We start from the raw sequence: 20,351 nt of genomic DNA, 5'->3' as shown, positions 1-20,351 counted from the left end.
AGTGAAGGAAAAGATACTTGAATGAAATGACAGCTAAGGATGGGATTTTTAAATTAATTAGTGATATAATTCTCTAGTGGGCACTGCAGTTTTCTCCAAATGATTCGTCTGGGTTAATCTAAGCACGAGGCACTCTCCTGGGAATGTAAAAGGTTAGGGGTGTGAGGACACAGGCCTAATGCCAAACTGGCCCAAATCGATTAAAGAGAAAACATTTTCCATTGGTTGTGGGAGGCTTCCCCCTCCCACCCCGCCTCATATCCACTGGCCATAAGTAAGGATCGGAAAGCTCAGACAGCAACTAGAAGCCATCTGATGATGATGAAAGAAATCAGCCAATTGAGGTGAGGTTGAAATTGAGCTTGGAAGGAAGTCATCCGGAGAGATGCACTCGACCAGGCACATGCCCAATCTTGCACTTATGGTGGTGAGTGCCAGCGGGGATTCTCTTCCTTGCAGCCAAAAGCATCCTGATAATATTCCATACCCAGCCACTGAAGAGCCACAGGAACTCATCACATTAACTTATCCTAAAGGTAGAAGGAATAGCAATGTGTATAAAAGACGATTCTGCACAGAGCTCCAAAATAATAACCTTTAATCATCCATCAGGACTCCACTCCACTGTTACTGTGAAATTGTCTCTCTTCTCACAATTCCTAGGTTATACCACTCAACATGAATAGTTTCCGCAGCCCCTGTCACGTGTAACAATGTATATGTTAAAGCATTAAGTAAAAGGTACTTATAAATGTAAGCCTCATCCCCCAAATAGATATAGGCTCCCCAAGAAGAAACTTGTCTTAGAAACTTTAATTTCCAGTACCTGCTATGATTTCACAAAAACAGTGGAATGCATCACAAACATGTGATGTTTGTTAAAAACCTGGCAGAAAGTGCTGTCAGCTTTCTCTTCAAAGCAAGAGAGTAGAGTACAGAAGCATGAAGTTAGATGTTTTCCACATATACAAACGGCAGAGAATTTTATGTAAGGTACTATGGCTTCCCCTCCATTGCAGCAATAAAATGTGTTATTTCTGTTATTGGAGGGGGGTGGGTGGACAACTGAGATATGTTGCTTTAATATACTATATATCTAAGAAATTATGTAATTTTGAAAATTTTACCTTAAGTAAGGAGGGATACGTTGCTTTTGAAATGATTTTTGGTACATTTTACTTGCAGTAAACATAACGTTGTAATATCCATTTTGAATCTGGATACATATCAAGTTTCCATGGAGGGGATACCTTTGTGATCCTGAGGACACAATGAGCTACATTTCAAATTAGGAAGCACAAGGGCCTAATTATAATCTTTATTTTTGCCGAGTGGATCTGGCATATTAAGTAAACCAAATGTCACCCTGTTGTGTTTATATTCTTTAAAAGGTCAAAGACTGCTACCTGTCTTCTCCCTTTAGCGATTTTAAATAACATGAGCTCGCTTAGAGCAAGCACCTGAGTACCTGCTAATCCTTGCAGTTAACGAAAATCAGGAGGAGGCCCTGCTGTCCCCCCTCTAGACAGATTCTTCATGGGAGAAGTCAGAGGGTGGGTATTATTTCTCAGTACTTCTTTTCTTCCTATCCATGCCTTTTCCCCCTTGGTGATGATGAGGCAATGGCTGACGTTCATTAAGCCTTTCCCCGCTGCAGGCTCTAAGTGCTTTCAGGTGGTTTGGGAGGTGATTAGGTCATGAGGGAGGAGCCCTCAGGAATGGGATTAGTACCTATAAAAGAGACCTCAGCGAGCTCTCTCGCCCTTCCATCACGTGAACTAAACAAGAAGACGCCATCTCTGAACCAGGAAGCCGGCCCTCCTTACCAGACACCGCATCTGCCAGTGCCTTGATCTTGGACCTTCCAGCCTCCAGAACGGTGAGAAATGAATTTCTATTGTTTATAAGCCACCCAGTTGATGGTATTTGTAATAGCCATGTGAACGAACAAAAACAGTCAGTTCTATTAATTCTTTTTATGGCCAAGAAAGCTGAGGCCCAGAGATACTGAGATGAGTGAAGGGCTGAGTCGTGGCTCTGAGCCAGCCGTCTGCCTCCAGGACACTCATTCTTTTTTTCTTTTTCTAAAATTGTGGTATAATTGCCGTATAATGCCGTGTAATTTCAGGCGTATGACATGATGGTTCGATATTTGTATATGTTGTAAAATGATCGCCACAAGAAGGCGTTAACACCTGTCACCTAAGAAATTTTCTTTTCCTTTCTTGTGGTGACTTTAACATCTACTATCTTAGCAACTTTCAAATATGCACTACGGTTTTATTAACTGTAGTCACCACGCTGTACTTTGTACTTATTTGCTTTATAACTGGAGATTTGCCCCGCACTCGGCAAGCACCAACGTCGATGTCAACGTCCTATCTACAAGCTCTGGTTTTTGGGTGCCTGTGGCTGTTTTGGATTCCGCATATAAGGGAGATCACATGGTATTTGTCTTTCTGGATCTGACTTATTCCACGTGTCATAACTCTCTCAAGGTCCTGCCATGCTATTGCAAATGGCAAGATTTTATTCCTTATTATGGCTGAGTAATAGTCATCTCCCTCTCTCTCCCTCACGTTTTCTTTATCCACTAGGCATACTGCTGCATTTTAATCTGCAGTCCCAGTTTAAACCCTCACCTCGTTTGCTAATCCTTAGCCTTAGATGCAGTAGTTTGTTCTGATTCTGAAGAGTCTACGACTAAAGACTTAGTTTAAAACCCTGGAGAATATCCAAACTGATTTCAAGTTATAAATCTCCTATCAGAGCAGATAAGTATTGATCCCTGGATACAATCAAGTATAATTTGGACACCAAGCAGCTCTTATATCCAGGGTTCTAGTCTTCTCTCGGAGTGGAGGAAGGGTGTACAAACGTGATCTTGTCATCGGGTTCACCTGACAGTTTACTTTAGAGGTGGTTTTTCTCAAGAAATACTAGAATCCTACAAAGGGGTGATTCCCTGCCTGCGGCTCAATTTTCAGTTTCCAGTTACAACACGTGGTTTCTCATAATAATGCCTTAACCTATACTTACTCAATGACACTTAGGACCAAAACACATGCCAACAGTAATTATTTTCCTCAGATTAGAAATATTTCATCTGTCTGATGGAATAAGTGTAAAGTTACTCTTAAAAGATTTTCAAAACCTGTTAACTATCAGCTTTATTTTCTTTGAAAACACACAAGTATTTTGAAATGTAGAAGAGTTTAGGGTTGTTGGATTTTTAAAACTCCACACAAAACAGACACAACAAATGAAATTCATACCAAATGAATCACTCCAGACTGCTAAGTCCATCTACTAATTTAACACTACAGTATTCAGGACAAATGAAAGGAGTTAATATTATTAACACTTAAAAAAAACCCCAAAAAACAACACCCAACAGTCATCTGTAACATGCTGCTATAAGCTGAACAACCAGTGTATGGATTACTGGTATAAAGAATTTCAATGGCAAACTTAGAGCTCCCTTAAAAAACAAATGTGAACGGAGACAGTGAGTCGATGCAGCCATTCTACATCTGGGAAAAATATTCTCCTTGTGAATTCTAACAATGGAAAAAACAGAATCGTGTTTTAGAGTGGGACTGTCCCTAGCACTGCGACTTCAGCCAGACCTTCCTGGTTCAGATGAGGCCGAGCAGAGAAAGCCTTCAGGCAGGGGAAGGAATAGGACTCAAGGGTGGGATTAAGTTGTCAAATGCCAGTACAATGAGGTCTGCTTGCGGGGAGCAGAGTTACATATCAGAACAATGGGAATTAAAACAAAAATATTTAAAAAGTTAAAACACATACATACTCCAATGCATGTGCATCATCAAGTCATGGGGGAGCTGAAATTATTCTAGATCAAGGTCCAGTGTGAAAAATTCACATAAGCAAAAATTTGTAGAGCCAAGACACACTTCAGTTTGGCTGAGTGCATTTCCAGTGTGTGACTGCATTTCCTTCAGGGGTCACTACTATATTGCAGGGACTTTAGAAATGTTGGTAACTTTCTCAAAAGCGTAACAGAACACTTGTAATTGAAACACTGGACCAGGTCAAAGCTCCTGAGCATTCCATGGGCTTTCAGATCTACGTGTCAGTATTTAAGAGAGAACAGGGAGGGAAAAAGCAGCTCTCTTCATATTTTAAGCAAAGGTCTTTCTCGGAGGTTGTTCAGACTTTTCTAGATTAAATACACAGGCAATACTACAGTTAAAGGAAAAACTAAGGGAGTGCTTCCCACTTCTCTAAACGGGAAGAAAACTTAAAATGATGCACTATCAACTGCAAGGTGGAAACGGAACTCAGAAGAGCATGTGCAGAGTACCCATTGCTAAGTGACATGTAAGGTGTGATGACCCCCTTGACATTCCCATTATATCAGGAGTGCAATTCAGTTTGGGGAAAGCAGTTTAATGTATTGCTCAGAAAAAAACCCAGTTTATATATTCCCATCTGTGACAAAGCAGTGGTTAGGAAGTCCAGCGCCACCAGGAGACCTTCATCCGGTCCCACACGGCCGAGAGCGAATCCAAAGCCGGCCGGACATCCAAGATGGTGAACTGGTAGTCCTGGTTGACCTCGCCACCATCGTAGTAGTCAATGACGTATCTGACCTCTGTCCCGCAACGGTTGACGATCCAGTCGTGCCTGTCAAAAGGCAGCTCGTACCTGGAATGAAAACATGCCGGCGGGGGTTAAAACGCTGGTGGGGCGTTCAGCTCGGGTTTAGGCGGTGAGCAAGGCGGTGAGGCCGCACATGGGGAGGCCTGCTCTCGGAGCCCACATCTAATGGGAGGTGAGACTCGGAGGTCAGAACAGTCCACAGCGCTGAAGGCAGGTGGGGCTGGAGAGCTGGAGGAGCCCCGATCAGAGAACAGCTTATCTGCTACAAGGGAATAAGGTCAGTGGTGGGAAAGACGCCCGGGCCTGGGAGGTCAGCTGAGGTCCCGCAGAAATGCGGGTGTGAGCTGCGAATCCGACTACAACAGGAGCGCTGACGGCACTGGCGGACAGAGATGGAGCGCGGGAGGAGAGAGGGGACAGATGCGAGAACGCAGAAGATGACTTGCTTCAATCCTGTAAGAATCAGACAGGAAGCAGCCCGCAGCACCCTAGGCAATCTGCCCGCCAGTGGCCGCCTTGAGGGAGCACAGGTCTACAGCTGAGCGCTGATGACGTCTTGGAAGTTGGCACCGCAGTTCTTCCACTGTCTGGCTTTGGTGCCAAGAGAAAGCAGACCCTGACCTGAGGAACAGAAAAGAACATTTCTGCACTGACACTCACCCCATCCAGGAACGAATTCTTGCCCTTGGTGAATACTCTTTCGCTTTCCCTCCAAACCGGATCAGTGATGGACCACAAGGACACTCCCTAGAAATTCCCAAGGAAGAAAAGTCTATTAAAATATTTTCTTGTGTGTGTGGGAAAAAAAAAAAAAAAAAAAATATTTTCTTTCCCTTGAAAAATAGGGTGTTGCAGTTTCTCAATAATACACATTTTTCTGTAGGCATTTTACATAATATCACATTTACAGAGAAAGGTAACTTCGAAAAAATTCAAAGAAATATCCCTATTCGTTAAAAATTCTGTGCTTTACTTCTGGATCAAGTATGTTTCACTCCCCCCCTTTCCCTCCGTACATCTGCACTGCTCTTGGCAGGAGTGAGGGAACAGGGCCTTTCCACATGGGGTGGGGATATACTCTCAGGAGGAAAAGTGTGAGGCATCGGGCATCACGCTTCGCCTTCACGAAGAGCAGCTGGGGTTTTTTCAGACGAATATACGAAAATCCTATACTCTTCTCATTTGAAACCAATAAACAGCCTTCATGAAGAAAGAAAAACGCTGGCTGATTCCCTAGGAACTAATGTAATCAGTGTTGGACCATCTCTTTAAGTAACTGCATACAAGCTGACGGAGGGCAAGGTCCTGCCTAGACAATCCACTCACTCTCTGGGCAGACCCCGGGCTTGGACGTCCTAGGTGCCCGCCGGCCCGCGCCCTGGCACTGGGGGGCTCACAGTCGGCCTAGCACGAGGCACACAGCAGTGTCCCCTGCGGGGGGGAGTGGGAACTCCCGGAGGCCACCTGTCTTGGCAGCTGCCGTCATTGTTGAGACAGGCTTTGGCCTGGACGGATCTCTCTAATGAACTGGGAGGGAGAAAAGCACCCCGAGTGTGACGGGCCCCCAGGCGAGGACTAGCCGAGCTCCTTCCCTTCTCGGCTTTAACAACAGCACGCTTTCAGCACAAGTCGCCGCAGACGTTCGTAGCCTCCGTCACGAGCCAGCCAGGAGGATGGCGCCTGCCCGTCCCGGGGAACTGGGAGGGGAAGCGTGCTTGCAGCGTGGCTCACCCACCTGGCCCAGGCCCCGCGCCCGGCCAAGTGACACCCAGGGAGTGACTAATGAACTCCAGAGTCCAAGTATGAAAAAACAAACAGAGCACCTTAAAAATCATTAAGTGGATTTCACCCAAGAAATTAATCACTCGCATTTTGCCGTGAATTAAAAATATTAGCCACCGACCATGGTAAAATCTGGCTCCGTGGAGACTCCACCCCCCGCCCCCCGCTTCTCCAGGGGGAGCCCTCAAAACGGCATCATTCTAGAAATGCTAAGTTTGGGCCTCACCCCAGACTGACTGAATCACAAACCCTAGGGGTGAGGCCCAGCGCTCGGTATTTTAACAAACCCTCAGGTGATCTGATGCAGCTAAAGCATGAGGACCGTGGCTCTGAACAGGCTGATGGCCCAGCGCCACTAACGCGCAACTGCATTTGGCTAGAGTCTCCCTGAGAAAAAGGACCACGTGCAAAGATGCCGCTTGATGTTTGCTCCTAGTGGGGGTTCAATAAACGCTGCTGAGTGAACAAACAAAGCTGTTTTTCCCAGCTCCCTTTGGGCGGAGAGCATTTTAGAACCTCCCAGCCCCCGTGCTCCGCGGGCAGTGGACTGTCACGCTCCTCCTGTTGACAGCTGGGGTCTACGGCCCCTGCCGCTTTCTGGAACTCTGGCTCTGGGAACCCAGCCACCGTGGTGTGAAGAAGCCAAAGCAGCCACATTTAGAGGCCACGGGCAAGCGTCCTGGCCGACAGCTGGCATCACTTGCCAGAGGATTCCAGCCCACGGCTGTCAAGCCACCCCTGACCACGGAGTCTTGGTGGCTGAGACCCCATGCATCAGGGAGCAGAGACGAGCCACCCCTGCTCTGTCCTTTCTGTACTTGGGACTCACCACACCCACGGGCATAATTAAATAGCTGCCATTTCACATGGCTGAGCGGGGTGGTCTGTCACACAAATCACTGGAACAGGCCTACTACCTAAAATGTTTTATTAGAATAGCACATTGTTTGAATAAAATGCTTCTATACTTCTTTTCATAGAAAGTGGCGATGACACTAGGAAGATGCTGGAAGGATGTTTTTTTAAGACTTCAAACATACTTACGCAGCGTGAAGGGCTTCCCACTTCAAAATTTCCCTCCAGGCCTGCTCGTTGTTCTGGTTGTGAATTTTAATGATATTATACATGTCTTTCTGACTAATATCCTCATCCTTCCATGTCCACCTAGGAAAGAACATTTTGGTAAAACTTGACAAATATTACTGAGAGTGCCGTGTACTCATTTCATTGAGTCACCAAAAATCAGATTTACCCAAATATCAAGGATCCATCTATTTTTAAGGTGACACTTTTTCAATTAGCATCACGATTCCCTACCTTTCCCAAGTATTTTATATAGTAGTGTTACCTTTTTTTTTTAAACGATTACTGGCTATGATGGGTTAATTTTATGATGAGATTAACATTTAAATGGGCAGAGAGTGCCCAGATCTAATAGCTGAAGGCTGAAGCAGAACAAAAAGGCTGAGCCTCTGCCAGTAAAAGGGAATTCCTTCTGCCTGCCTGCTTTCCAACAGGGACATCGGTTTTTTTCCTGCCTTAGGACTTGGACTGAAGCGTCGGCTCTCCTGTGTCTCCACCCTGCCGAGCAGATTGTGGAACTTCTCAGGCTTCATAACTGTGAGTCAATTCCTTATCACAAATCTCTCTATACGTATAGAAAGACATACACATCCTGTTAGTTCTGTTTCTCTGGAGAATCCTAATACATTGGCCTTGCACTTATGTTCTGATGAGTCTGAAAAATCAGTTGATTGTCATAAACATTTACTGTACGTCTGGGGGATTAAAAACCTCTTTCACATTTAATTCATCTAAGAATTAAATGTGAAAGAGGTTTTAGATTCACGAGCAAATTTATACCCTCAGTAATGTGCTCACTCACTCACCCTTTCCTTAACATCGCGTTCCAGAACATCTGTTCGGAAGGATAAACCCACTTTTTATCTGAATCTGCCCTCGGAATAGACGACTCCTGTCTCACGGTAGATAGTGCAAACGGCTGATCGGGGGCCGGCGTCTGATTAGGTGGTGGCATCTAAATAAAATAAGTGGGTTTTTAAAAAAAAAAGGTCAGAGATATAAAGTTGAAACAATTAACTGCTTCCTAGAAAGCAAGGCATCACAAACACAGCACAGGTTCCCAATTAAACCAGCGACATCAAAGTTTCAGACCTCTCAGGTCATTTGGCTATTTTTCCTTGTTGTTTTGAGTTCTCATAAATGGTAAATGCACGCCGTAGTTAAAAACTCGGTCTCTCTCTCCTCAAGGATTAAAAAGTAAAAACTAATACCATGATGGGCAGGCACTGCTACAAATTCCTGGAAAAGAGAAGGTGGGGCTGTGTATATATATGTGTGTATGTATGTGTGTATTTATAGATAGACAGATAGCAGAATACCACTGCTTTCTCGATGGCATTCCGTCGCTGGCTGCCACGTGACCCTGCACCACCCTAGTCACTGCCGTGCAGGCTGGCACTCAGGTGCGCCTTAAGAGGCGCCCCAATCTTGCAGCGTGCCTACGAGGTTTCCCCAGACCTCAAACACCTCTCCGAATTCTAGCTGTGCTCCTCATTGAATTTCCTGCCCTCCTAACAACTCTATCCCAAAAGGCAATGTCCTCTGGCCTGGCTTATTCCCATTCAGCCCACTCTGGGGCTTCGGGATGGCCCTTTGCTTTCTCAGGTGCTCTCTGAAACTACACTTAGTGACACATTCTAGATTTTCACTGTGGATGGAATATCAGACTTCTTTGTTTTAAAAGGACAGAAGAATCAATCCTACCAGTTTGTCTTGGAGTCTATAAAAGCATCTCTGCATAAAAACTTTAGGAAGAGGGGCCGGGCGTGGATTACCAGATTAGAAGGATCTAGGTTCTCCTTATTCTCAGCCATCGCGCCGGTGACAGGACACTGCACGTACTCGTACGCGCGTTCTTGGTGCACAGGCACAGAGTTCGTTTTGCTCCCACAGGTTGGGTCGGATGGCTCGGCACTCACTTCACGGCCTGAAATAGATGAAGGGTAAAAACAGTGCCACCACAAAGGCAGGACATCTGCCTCTCTCATCCTGGGCCCTGAAGAGCTGAATGTCTGACCAGTGACCCACCAGCACAGGCAAAGCCAGGTTTCTACTGTTCACAGCCGCCAAGAGTTAAGCTAGTCAACATTCTAACATCCTAAAGACCAGCAAAAGGTTCGATAAATTTACTTTCCCCTTGAAAGAGAAACGGGTACCCATTGGCTTACTGTGTCATTCCCCTAGTAAAAATAGACCCCAAAGCCTCAGCATTTGCAAGAGAAGCTACTGCCCACACCAGGGATTTAGTAAGGGGTGGAAGGTAGCTGCTGTGAGCTGCTACAGAGAAACCTCCGTGGGGCCGGGGCCCCACGTGACTGGGTCTCCCTGACTTTCTGTTCCCAAATTCCAGACAAGATCCAACCCCAACCAGGACACAGGAGGCCAGGCTTTCATTACTGATGCCTTCTCTCAGGGACTGGGGACAGGAGATAAAAAATGAGCAGAGGAGCCTTCAAAAAGGCTACCAGAGAAAAGTCAGAATGCCACTCTGCTTGTGCTTTGCTCCAGGACTAAAACAGGGCCCAGAAAATTACCACTTGGCCGAGGTTCTATTCCCCCGTTATCAAGCAAGGGCACACATTAAAGAAAACGTTCCACAATCCACGTAGGATCCAGATGCCACTTAAGAGGAAAGGTCTGCACCTGCAAGAACAGCAGCAGGCAGGGTAGTGAGTGCCCAAGGATCCTGGGTGCTGATGGAAGCGAGTGTGCGGGCCCAGAAGGCAGTGTAGACTCAGGAGGTGGGGGGCAGGCATTGGGAGAGCTACGGTCCAGGAAGACAGCGCTTGTGTAAAGGAACCCTTATCTTAAGCAGCAGCAGTTAGCACCAGGAATGCACTGAATGCTGGGTGCCCTACACGAAAAAAGATAAGTTTCCTTTCACTTCCTTTCCTCTGCTTCTCCTCCCAGACCCTCACTCCCTAGGACCCTGCACAGCTGTCTACTGACGGGTAGAGGGAGACTTGTTATATCTTCTCTCCTCGCCACCATTCCAAGTGCCAACCTTCTCTGGGTCACTGATCCCAGCTGGGTGTTGGAGAGAAAATCCTGTTTACATTTTTCGTATTATATAACCACTAGCCCCTTAGATCTCCTACAGATACCCACATTCTTTCCTAATGCAAATTCAGCTGACGGCTCTCCTGGATACACAGGAAATGAAATCAAACCGTACACAGGGCTCTGTGATTTCCTGGGGATGCTCAGAGCAGGCACACACCTGTTTCGTCCAAGTCTGCCTCCATTCTTTCCTGTATGAAGAAACCCCGGAAGAGCATCGGACTGGTCCTTATCCAAGGTCCCAGAATTTTCGCTGGCTTTGCCATTTACTAGCTGTGTAACTTGTAAGTTTCCTTAACTATAAAACAGGGGGAAAACCTACCATGCAGGATTATGAGGATGAGAATGTAAACTCCACTAGGCAAAGGATTTTTGTCTGTTTCAGACACTGATGTTCTCTCGGTGCAAAAACAAACACACAGAAACCATCAGTGCCTGGCACAGAGTGGGCAGGGAGCAAATCCTTGCTGACTGACGAAGGGAATGAACAGCTACAACACAAGGGAGTGTCAGCACTCAGTAAGCACGCAACACTGCTTCCTGCCCTCAGGTCTTGAAACAAGAAGTCACACATCAGGTGAATTCAGGCCATACTTTTACATGGACAATCTAAAGCGGAAGGTGGACCGATTAAAAATGAAAGCATTTCCATTCTCCCCTTTGCACTTAAAAAATGAACAGCAAGTCCATCATGCAATGACTTTTTTTTTTAAGACTTTTTTTTTGATGTGGACCATTTTTAAAGTCTTTATTGAATTTGTTACAATATTGCTTCTGTTTTATGTTTTGGTTTTTTTGGCCATGAGGCATGTGGGATCTTAGCTCCCCGACCAGGGATCGAACCCGCACCCCCTGCATTGGAAGGCGAAGTCTTAACCACTGGACCGCCAGGGAAGTCCCGGCAATGCCTTAGTTTTACACAGAGAGTACTCCAACGGATGGAGGAGTAAAGCTGTCTTGGTAAAGAAAGACAGCGAGATCTAGACCAAGGTTTCTCAGCCTGGGCACTCTTTGACATTTGGGGCCTCTGTTTTAAGGGTTGCACTGTGCATTGTAGGATGTTTAGCAAAACTCCTGGCTTCTACTCATTAGACGTACCCTCTCCTCTCAGTTATGACAAGCAAAAATGCCTCCAGGCATTGCCAGGTGTCCTGCGGGGTGAGAGGGGGAGAACCGCTGAAGTAGACAACGGCAAACTTTGGGGGTGGGGGCTGATGTCTGGAAGAATCCCTCCACTCTCATGCACTATCTCCATCGTCACACTAACCCTGTGAGATATCATTATTATATCCTCAGCTTACAGATGATGGGTGGAGACTTAGAGAAGTAACTTGTCTACAGTCACATACTTGTAAGTAACAACCTAAGGAGTGAACCCAGGTCGCCTCCCTCCCAGGCCTAGGAGCCTCACTAGCAATGCTATGCTGCCTCCTGAGGATTCTTTTGAGAATTCTCTTTTGTTTTTATTTCCTAGACAAATGGTAGATTACCTTTCATCTTCCCTTCATGCATTGGGCATCCCGAAGGCGGGGCTGCTGTCTGATGATCTGAAGCATTTGAGGTCTGAACTGCAACAGCAGGGGTAGATACAGACAAACCCATGGTTGGAATCGCAGTGTTGAATCCAAGCAATTCTAAATTCACAGGTGCCAGAGCAAAGAGATAGATTAATGCTGATGCCTGGGCTCCAACTACTCCCTTAGTATTCTTAATCTGGCCAACCCTTGTTTCTCCTCCTTGTCATCCTTATGGAAATGTGCTGGGCAGGGACGCCACTTTGCCCTCCACTTCGAGGGACAGCTTTAACATATCACCCACTTTGGGAAATACTAGTGTGAAATCTACACCACCTTTGGGGACACGTTTCTAAGGGTGTGCGGATTTCGGGGGTGAGGTGAGGAGGTCCCTGAGAAGTCATGTCACAGCGAGGGGGTGTAGGCCCGGGGTTGGGGAGAAGGGGGTTCTAGGTGGTGATCCGATGGGAGAAAGGAAGCCCACTGAGTCCAGATTAGATCCCCGGCCCTGGAGCTCAGCGAGGGTCTGGGGGTCTGGGAAGGGTATGGCGTAGAAAAAAAGATTAGAGGAAGGAAGGAAAGGACAGTAGAGGGCAAGGCGTGGCCAGTCTTCTTCGCACGGTCCCCGCGCGTGCTACCGTCGAGTCCCAGGATCTCAGACCCCCACGGCCTCAGCCAGCCCGCCCCTCCGTACCTGACTCCGGTCCCGGGCTGCCGGCCCCGCCTCTAACCGCCAACTCCGGCGCGCAGTGGCAGCGACCCGCCGGCACCACCGTCCGCTCGCTCGATCACCGCTGGTTGCCCGGGTCACCGCTAGCTCTCTAGCGCGCCGCTACTTCCTCTTCCGAAGGCGGAAGTTCCGGGCGCGTGGAAGGCGGGCACGCGGGCTGAAAGGGAAGGGCTTCCGTCAATCACGGAGGAGCAGGCCCCGCCCCCTCCCTCCTCGGCCTATAAGTGTGAGGGTCCCTCCCTGGTCCCGCCCCTCCTGGCCAGAGCGGGCAGAGAGAAGCTTCGGCTGGGCCAGAGAGTCGCCGTAGAGTGAGGCTCTCTAGTGTAGCCGCTTTAGGCTGTGGAGGCGTTGCTTTGGAAGAGTTCGTTTTAAAATTTCTACCTTTTTAATTGTATCCCGTCAGTTTTAATTATAGTAATGACTCAAGAAACGTCAGTAGGTGTGCAGAACTGTGGCCGACTCTGGAGATCTAAAAATGAACAAAACAAGGTCCCGGCTCCCCAGGTCCTCTTAACTGGGTGTGTGGATTTGAAGGTCTGTATCTTCACTTGCCTGTAACAGAAATTTAGCATTTTTTTTTCCATCAGGAAGGCAGGCAACAAATCCTAGTTGTGTTAGCTATATGTGGCACTGATAGCACTCACAGAGAAATAATGTCACATATGATTGTTATTTCTGTCTCAAAATACTATTCATCATGACTTTGAAATTAAAGTAAGTTTATCTTGTTTTTTAAAGTGTTAATAAGAAGCATATGTCTTTCTGTGTCACCGTAGTGGATCTGTGAAGTCTCTTTCCAGGAATCGCCCTCTGCCTAAGAGAACTGCTTTAAGCAAAATCACATCCCCTCTCTGGGGACAGGCTGCAGCCTCTGAGTCGTCTCTGCAAGGGTACCTAAGCCCGGGCCCCTAGCCTCAAGCGGGACAACTCAGAAGGGCCATCCCAGCTTCAGAGCTGCCCCTAGGGTCAGCTGAGGCTTCCACTGTGACTGCATCCCAGTTCGATTTCTCCCCTTGCCCTGTCTATCACTCTCTCGAAGCTGTTCATGAGAACATCTGTATGCACAAATCTTGTCGAGTCTCAGCCTTTTTAATAAGTGTAATTGTTATTTAGGTTTGGTGAGGCCGACAGATTGGGAAACGACTGCCATTAAAAAGGTAGTTTATTATACTCACAGATCCCAAGAGATGGGTCTGTGGGGCGCCACACGTGGAGGCGCTGGGGTTGATCACGAGGCAGGGGGAGAGAGGGGGACTGTGGGCATGAGCCTTTATTATGGTTTCCGTAAGAAGGAATGGGCAAAGCAGGGCAAGCAGGTTTAGAATGGGCGAATTTGAATAATTTCAGCAGGCTCGGGAGCATAGGGGCTGTCCCCAGTTGTTTGGTACCTGGCCCTGGGGTGATTAGGGCAGGTAAATAGTGGCCCCGAGTATGAGATCCCAGAAAGGGAGGTGATTGGGGGAGGGGGGTGTGAGCTTAGATGCTGAAGTCGGGGAACTGACCAGCCTCTAGCCAGAGCCTCAAAACTGGATCAAGACGGCATTAAAAAAACCCTATATTACATTGGTGTATATTTCCTGGGGAACCTAGCCTAATCTGTTTTTTAAAATATGTTGATAACTATATTTCAACATACAGTAGACCCTTGAACAACACGGGCTTGAACTGCACATGTCCACTTATATGCAGGGTTGGTTTTTTTTTTCCCCCCCAGTAAATTCTACAGTATTTACTACACCATCTGGGATTGGTTGAACCGTGGATATGGAGGGTTGCCTATGGGACTTGAGCTTCTTTGAATTTGGGGATCCGTGGTGGGTTCTGGAGCCAGGCCCCCTCGGATACTGAGGAGCGACTGTAATTGGTTTCTTTTGTAATTTCTTGTATTTTATTTTATGCATGTAAAAATATTATTCTGAGAAGATACAGACTTCACCAGATTCCAAAGGGTCACATGGCACCAAAAGGGCAAAAACCTTTGGTAATTGAAGAGACAGGCATGCAAACACGTAACAATATTTACATCTCAATATATGTATGTGCAGACTGTTCCTGGCCAAAAAGGAAGAAGTGACTATTGTGAGGATGATGTGTAGGAAGTGGGTGGAAAGGAAAGTGTAAGTAACAAGAATGCTTTATAGAGAAGGAGCTGCTAACGCCAGGTGTTACAGGAAGAGCGGTAGGTGGGTGAGAAGACTGGCAGGACACCTTCGACCCCAATTTCCACTCTCTGAATTGTTCCTTCTTGTTTGTCCCTCCACATTCCAGGTAACAGGCTAACACAAACATGCACACACAAACACTTCCCTCTGCCAATAGTTATAAACAATTTTGTATAAATCACGGTTTAGTATTTACGTTATTATGACTCTAAAAATATTCGTAATGACCAATGATGAAATTTTTTCTTGTACGACTTTTCCACTAGAATTTAATACTTGCCTTGTTTTTCCCCTTTGTCTAGTTTTAAATGATTACCCGTCAGCATTGTAAATCTCCTCTCAATGCATTCAAATATATCACCTACTCTATGTTTCCTTTTTTGTTTTTTTTTCCCTTGAGTCCTCACTCTTGAATAAACACCTCACCTCTGCCACTGCCCAGTTCTAGACTGTTTGGGAATGACTTCTGCCCATTGTCTTCCTGGGACTTGCTGTCAACCTTTTCCTGTCCTGTGCTGGATATCTGGTTCTTGGATACCGTGTATTCTTCTTTGCATTGTTTTGGGAGCACATCAGTTTTTGAGGTCTGGAAAATCAAAAAATGTCTGTGTTTTACCCTCCCACTTGACTGCTAGCTTGGATATATAATTCTAGGTTTAGAGACATTTCTTTCAGAATTGTTAAGTGATGGCTTCATTGTCTTCTAATTCCCACTGTTGGTGTCGAGAAATCAGATGTCATTTTTCTTTTTTTTCTTCCTCAGTATTTTTAACATCTTCTCTTTCTTCCAGTGGCCTGAAAAGATGTGCCTTGATATAGACCTCTTTGCTTTCACTGGCTTGGCACCTGAAGGGACCATTCATTCCGGATACTCACATCCTTCATGTTAGGGATATTATATTATTAATTTTCTTAATAACTTGCTCCCCTCCTCTTTCTTCATTCTTTCTTTTAAGTAACTTCTATTACTCATATGTCGGATTCCTAGACTGGCAGTCTAAGTTTCTCTCATTTTCTATCAGTATTTCATTTTGTTTTATTTTTTAGGATATTTAAAAAATTTCCCATCCATTTTATTAGGTTTATTTCTGCTCATGTATGAAATTTCCAAGACATGTGTGTATTTATTTTTATGTACGTGTGTATATGCATGTATGCATTTGTGTGTGTGTATATGTGTGTGAGTATGTGCGTGTGTGAGTATGTGTACATGCACATATACAAGGCAGTGTATACGGGTTTGCCAATCCATGGTAATGTGATATGAACTGCTGCTGTCAGACCCAGGGTTTAGCAGAGAGGAAAAATTGAATCTCTTTTAGAGTTACAAACAGAATTTATGACTGGTCCTGGTAAAATGAGTCTCCTTTCCAAACCTGCAATTACTTACATTTACAGTTACAATTACATTATTGCTTTTGTTCTCAGAGCTCTCACAATTCTCCTTTCTTTCCCATAATTCCATTTCTCCTATAATTCCCCATCCCTTCCACAATTCTCCATTCTCTCTCACAATTCCCTGTTCTCTGATAATATTCTGACCTCTTTCACAATTCCCCCATTTCTTCCCCAATTCCCTCCCCCCCACAATTCTGGGTTTTTCCCACAGTTCCCTGTGTCTCCCACATTTCTGTGTTCTTTCCCAGAATTCCCCATGCCTTCCACAATTCTTTATTCTTTCCCTCAGTTCCCTGTCTCACTCACAATTCTGTTTTTTCCCACAATTCTCTGCTTCTCCCATAATTCCTTTCCCACAGTTTTTGTGGTGGAGGGGTTGTTTTAATTGTTTTCTTAATTGAGATATAGTTGATGTATGTTATATTAGTTTCAGGTGTACAACATAATGATTTGATATATGTATATACTGGGAAATGATCACCACAATAAGTCTAGTTAAGATCCATGACACACTTAGTTACAAAATTTTGTCTTGTGATGAGAACTTTTAAGATCTACTCAATTAGTGACTTTCAGATATACAACACAATACCATTAACTACAGTTGCCATGCTGAATATGATATCCTGAGGACTTATTTATTTTATAACTGGAAGTTTGTATCTTTTGACCACCTTCACCTATTTCACCCCACCCCCAACCCCCAGCCTCTGGCACCACTAATTTGTTCTCTGTATCTGTCAGTTCATTTTTTTAAGATTCTACTATAAGTGAGATCACATGGTATTTGTCTTTCTCTGTCTAACTTATTTCACTTAGTATAGTGCTCTCAAGGTCTTTGCATGTTGTCACAAATGACAGGATTCCATTCTTTTTCTGGCTGAATAATATTCCATTGTATACAAATACCACATCTTCTTTATCCATTCATCCATTGACAGGCAGTTAGTTTGCTTCCATGTCTTAGCTATTGTAAATAATGTTTTAATGAACGTGGGGGTGTGTATATCTTTTCAAGTTAGTGTTTTCATTTCCTTTGGATAAATAACCAGAAGTGGAATTGCTGGATCATGTGGTAGTTCTCTTTTTACTTTTTGAGGAAACTTCATGCTTTTTTCTTTAGTGGCTACATCAGTCTACATTTCCACCAGCAGCGCACAAGAGTTTCCTTGTCTCCACAGGCTCATCCTCATTTCATGTCTTTTTGATAGTAGTCATTCTAACAGGTGTGAAGTGATATCTCATCTGGGTTTATTTGCATTTCCCTGATGGTTAGAGATTTTGAGCACATTTTTACGTACCTGTTGGCTATCTGTATATCTTCTTTGGAAAAATATCTACTCAGTTTCTCTTCCCATTTTTTAGTTGGATTGTTTGTTTTTTGCTACTGAGTTCTTCATATATTTTGGATATTAATGCCTTATCAGATATATGATTTACAAATATTTTCTCCCCTTCGGTAGGTTTCCTTTTCATTTTGTTGATAGTTTCCTTTGCTGTGCAGAAGCTTTTTAGTTTGATGTAGTCCTACTTGTTTATTTTTACTTTTGTTGCCAAATCCAAAAAATCATCTCGAAGACCAATGTCAAGGAGTTTACTGCCTTGTAAACTTGTAGGAGTTTTCTAGTAGGAGTTTTATGGTTTCAGGTCTTACGTTTAAGTTTTTAATCCATTTTGAGTTAATGTTTGTGTATAGTGTGTAATAGTGGTCCAGTTTCATTCTTTTGCATGTGGCTGTGCAGTTCCCCAACACCATTTATTGAAGAGACGGTCCTTTCTCCATTGTGTATTCTTTTTTTTTTTTAAATAAATTTATTTATTTATTTATTTATTTTTGGCTGTGTTGTCTCTTCGTTTCTGTGTGAGGGCTTTCTCTAGTTGTGGCAAGCGGGGGCCACTCTTCATCGCGGTGCGCGGGTCTCTCACTGTCGCGGCCTCTCTTGTTGCGGAGCACAGGCTCCAGACGCGCAGGCTCAGTAGTTGTGGCTCACGGGCTTAGTTGCTCCGCGGCATGTGGGATCTTCCCAGACCAGGGCTCGAACCCTTGTCCCCTGCATTGGCAGGCAGATTCTCAACCGCTGCGCCACCAGGGAAGCCCAACCATTGTGTATTCTTGGCTCCTTTGTTGTAAATTATTTGGCCGTGTATGCATGGATTTATCTCTGGACTCTCTATTCCATTCCATTGATCTATGTGTCTGTTTTTATGCCAATACCATACTGTTTTGATTATGGTAGCTTTGTAATATAGTTTGAAATCAGACTCTGTAGTGCCTCCAGCTGTATTCTTTTTGCTCAAGACTGCTTTGGCTATTTGGGGTCTTTCGTGGTTCCATACAAATTTTAGGATTGTTTGTTCTATTTCTGTGAAAAAATGCCATTGGATTTTTTTTCTCTTTCTTTTTGGCCACGCCGCGTGGCATGCGGAACTTCCCCTACCAGGGATCGACCCTGTGCCCCCTGCAGTGGAAGCGTGGAGTCTTAACCACTGGACTGCCAGGGAAGTCCAAAATGCCATTGGAATTTTGATAGGGATTGCATTGAGTGTGTAGATTGCTTTGGGTTAGTATGATCATTTTAACAATATTAATCCTTCCAATCCATGAGCACAGAACATCCTTCCATTTATTTGTGTTTTCTTTGATTTCTTTAATAAAAATCTTATATTGGGTTGGCCAAAAAGTTCGTTCAGTTTTTCTGTAACATCTTACAGCAAAACCCGAATGAACTTTTTGGCCAACCAGTTTTCAATGTTCAGGTCTTTCAACTTCCTGGTGAATTTATTCCTAGGTATTTTATTGTTTATGTTGCAGTTGTAAATGGGAATGTTTTCTTAATTTCTCTTGCTGCTAGTTCATTATTAGTTTATGGAAATGCAAGTGATTCCCACAATTCCCTGTCTCACACACAATTCTCTGTTCTTTCCCACAGTTCTGTGTCACTCCCACAATTCCACATGTATTCCACAATTCTCTGTTTTATCCCACAGTTCTCCATCTCTCCCATAATTCCACATGTCTCCCGTAATTCTCTCTTTTTCCTACAGTTGTCTGTTCTTTCCCATAATTCCCTGTCCCACAAATCCATGTGTCTCCCATAATTCTCTGTTCTTTCCCATTATTCCCTGTCACTCCCAGAATTCCTCCTGTCCCCCACAATTCTCTGTTCTTTCCCAGAATTCCCACTGTCTCCAACAATTCTCTATTCTTTCCCATAATTCTCCACTCTCACAATTCTGTTTCCTAAATTTCCTGTCTTTCTCATAATTTTTTATTCTCTTTTGCAGTACCCCATTATCTCTCACAGCTCTTGCTCCTCCATCATACTCTGTTCACTCCCACAATTCTCTATATTCTCTCAGTTATCTCTTTTCCACAATTCTCTGTCACCCACAATTCTCTATCTCTCCCACAATTCCGCCTGTCTCCCACAGTTCCCTTTTCTCCCACAGTTCTCTGTTCTTTCCCACAATTCCCTGTCAGTCCCACAGTTCTGTGTGCCTCCCATAATTCTCTGTTCTCTCCCACAATTCCCTGTCACTCCCACAGTTCTGTGGCCTCCCATAATTCTCTGTTCTCTCCCACAATTCCCTGTCACTCCCACAGTTCTGTGTGCCTCCCATAATTCTCTGCTCTCTCCCACAATTCCCTGTCACTCCCACAATTCCTTGTTTTTCCCACAATTCTCTATTCTATCCTACAATTCCCGTCTCCCACGATTCTCAGGTTTCCCCCATAATTCCACAGGTCTCCCACAATCCTCTCTTCTCTTCCACAATTCCCTGTCATTCCCACAATTCCACGTGTCTCCCATAATTCTGTTTTCCCACAATTCTTTGTTCTTTCACAGAATTCCTCATCTCCCACAATTCTCTGTTCTTTCCCACAATTCTCCATTTCTCCCAGTTTTTCTTCTCTCCCATATTACCACATTTATCCATTGTTTCTTCTCCCATAATACTCTATTCTCTCCCACAATTACTTATTCTCTCTCACAA

At 44.7% G+C, this 20,351-nt stretch overlaps 1 protein-coding gene across 3 annotated transcripts; it reads right to left on the bottom strand.

Moving 5' to 3' along the window:
* Positions 1-3,144: 3,144 nt before the first annotated feature.
* Positions 3,145-12,916, bottom strand: LOC103012604 (holocytochrome c-type synthase). Of its 3 annotated transcripts, none has more exons than XM_007182025.3 (7): positions 12,760-12,916; positions 12,042-12,185; positions 9,267-9,418; positions 8,298-8,446; positions 7,453-7,572; positions 5,287-5,373; positions 3,145-4,671 (listed from the first exon to the last, which is right to left on the bottom strand). In XM_007182025.3, exons 2-7 carry the CDS (start codon positions 12,151-12,153, stop codon positions 4,473-4,475), a joined length of 819 nt encoding a protein of 272 aa, XP_007182087.1. In that variant the 5' UTR covers positions 12,154-12,185; positions 12,760-12,916; the 3' UTR covers positions 3,145-4,472. The 3 variants fall into 3 exon arrangements, with proteins under 3 accessions (XP_007182087.1, XP_028022269.1, XP_028022268.1); XM_028166468.2 differs by having other exon boundaries at positions 12,042-12,119; positions 12,760-12,913; XM_028166467.2 differs by lacking the exon at positions 12,760-12,916 and adding an exon at positions 10,712-10,742 and having other exon boundaries at positions 12,042-12,178.
* Between the last annotated feature and the right edge of the window lie 7,435 nt (positions 12,917-20,351).

Source organism: Balaenoptera acutorostrata, chromosome X (genome assembly GCF_949987535.1).
Source record: "Balaenoptera acutorostrata chromosome X, mBalAcu1.1, whole genome shotgun sequence".
NCBI classification, from domain to species: Eukaryota; Metazoa; Chordata; class Mammalia; order Artiodactyla; family Balaenopteridae; genus Balaenoptera; species Balaenoptera acutorostrata.
This window is presented reverse-complemented; position numbering and strand designations above follow the sequence as displayed.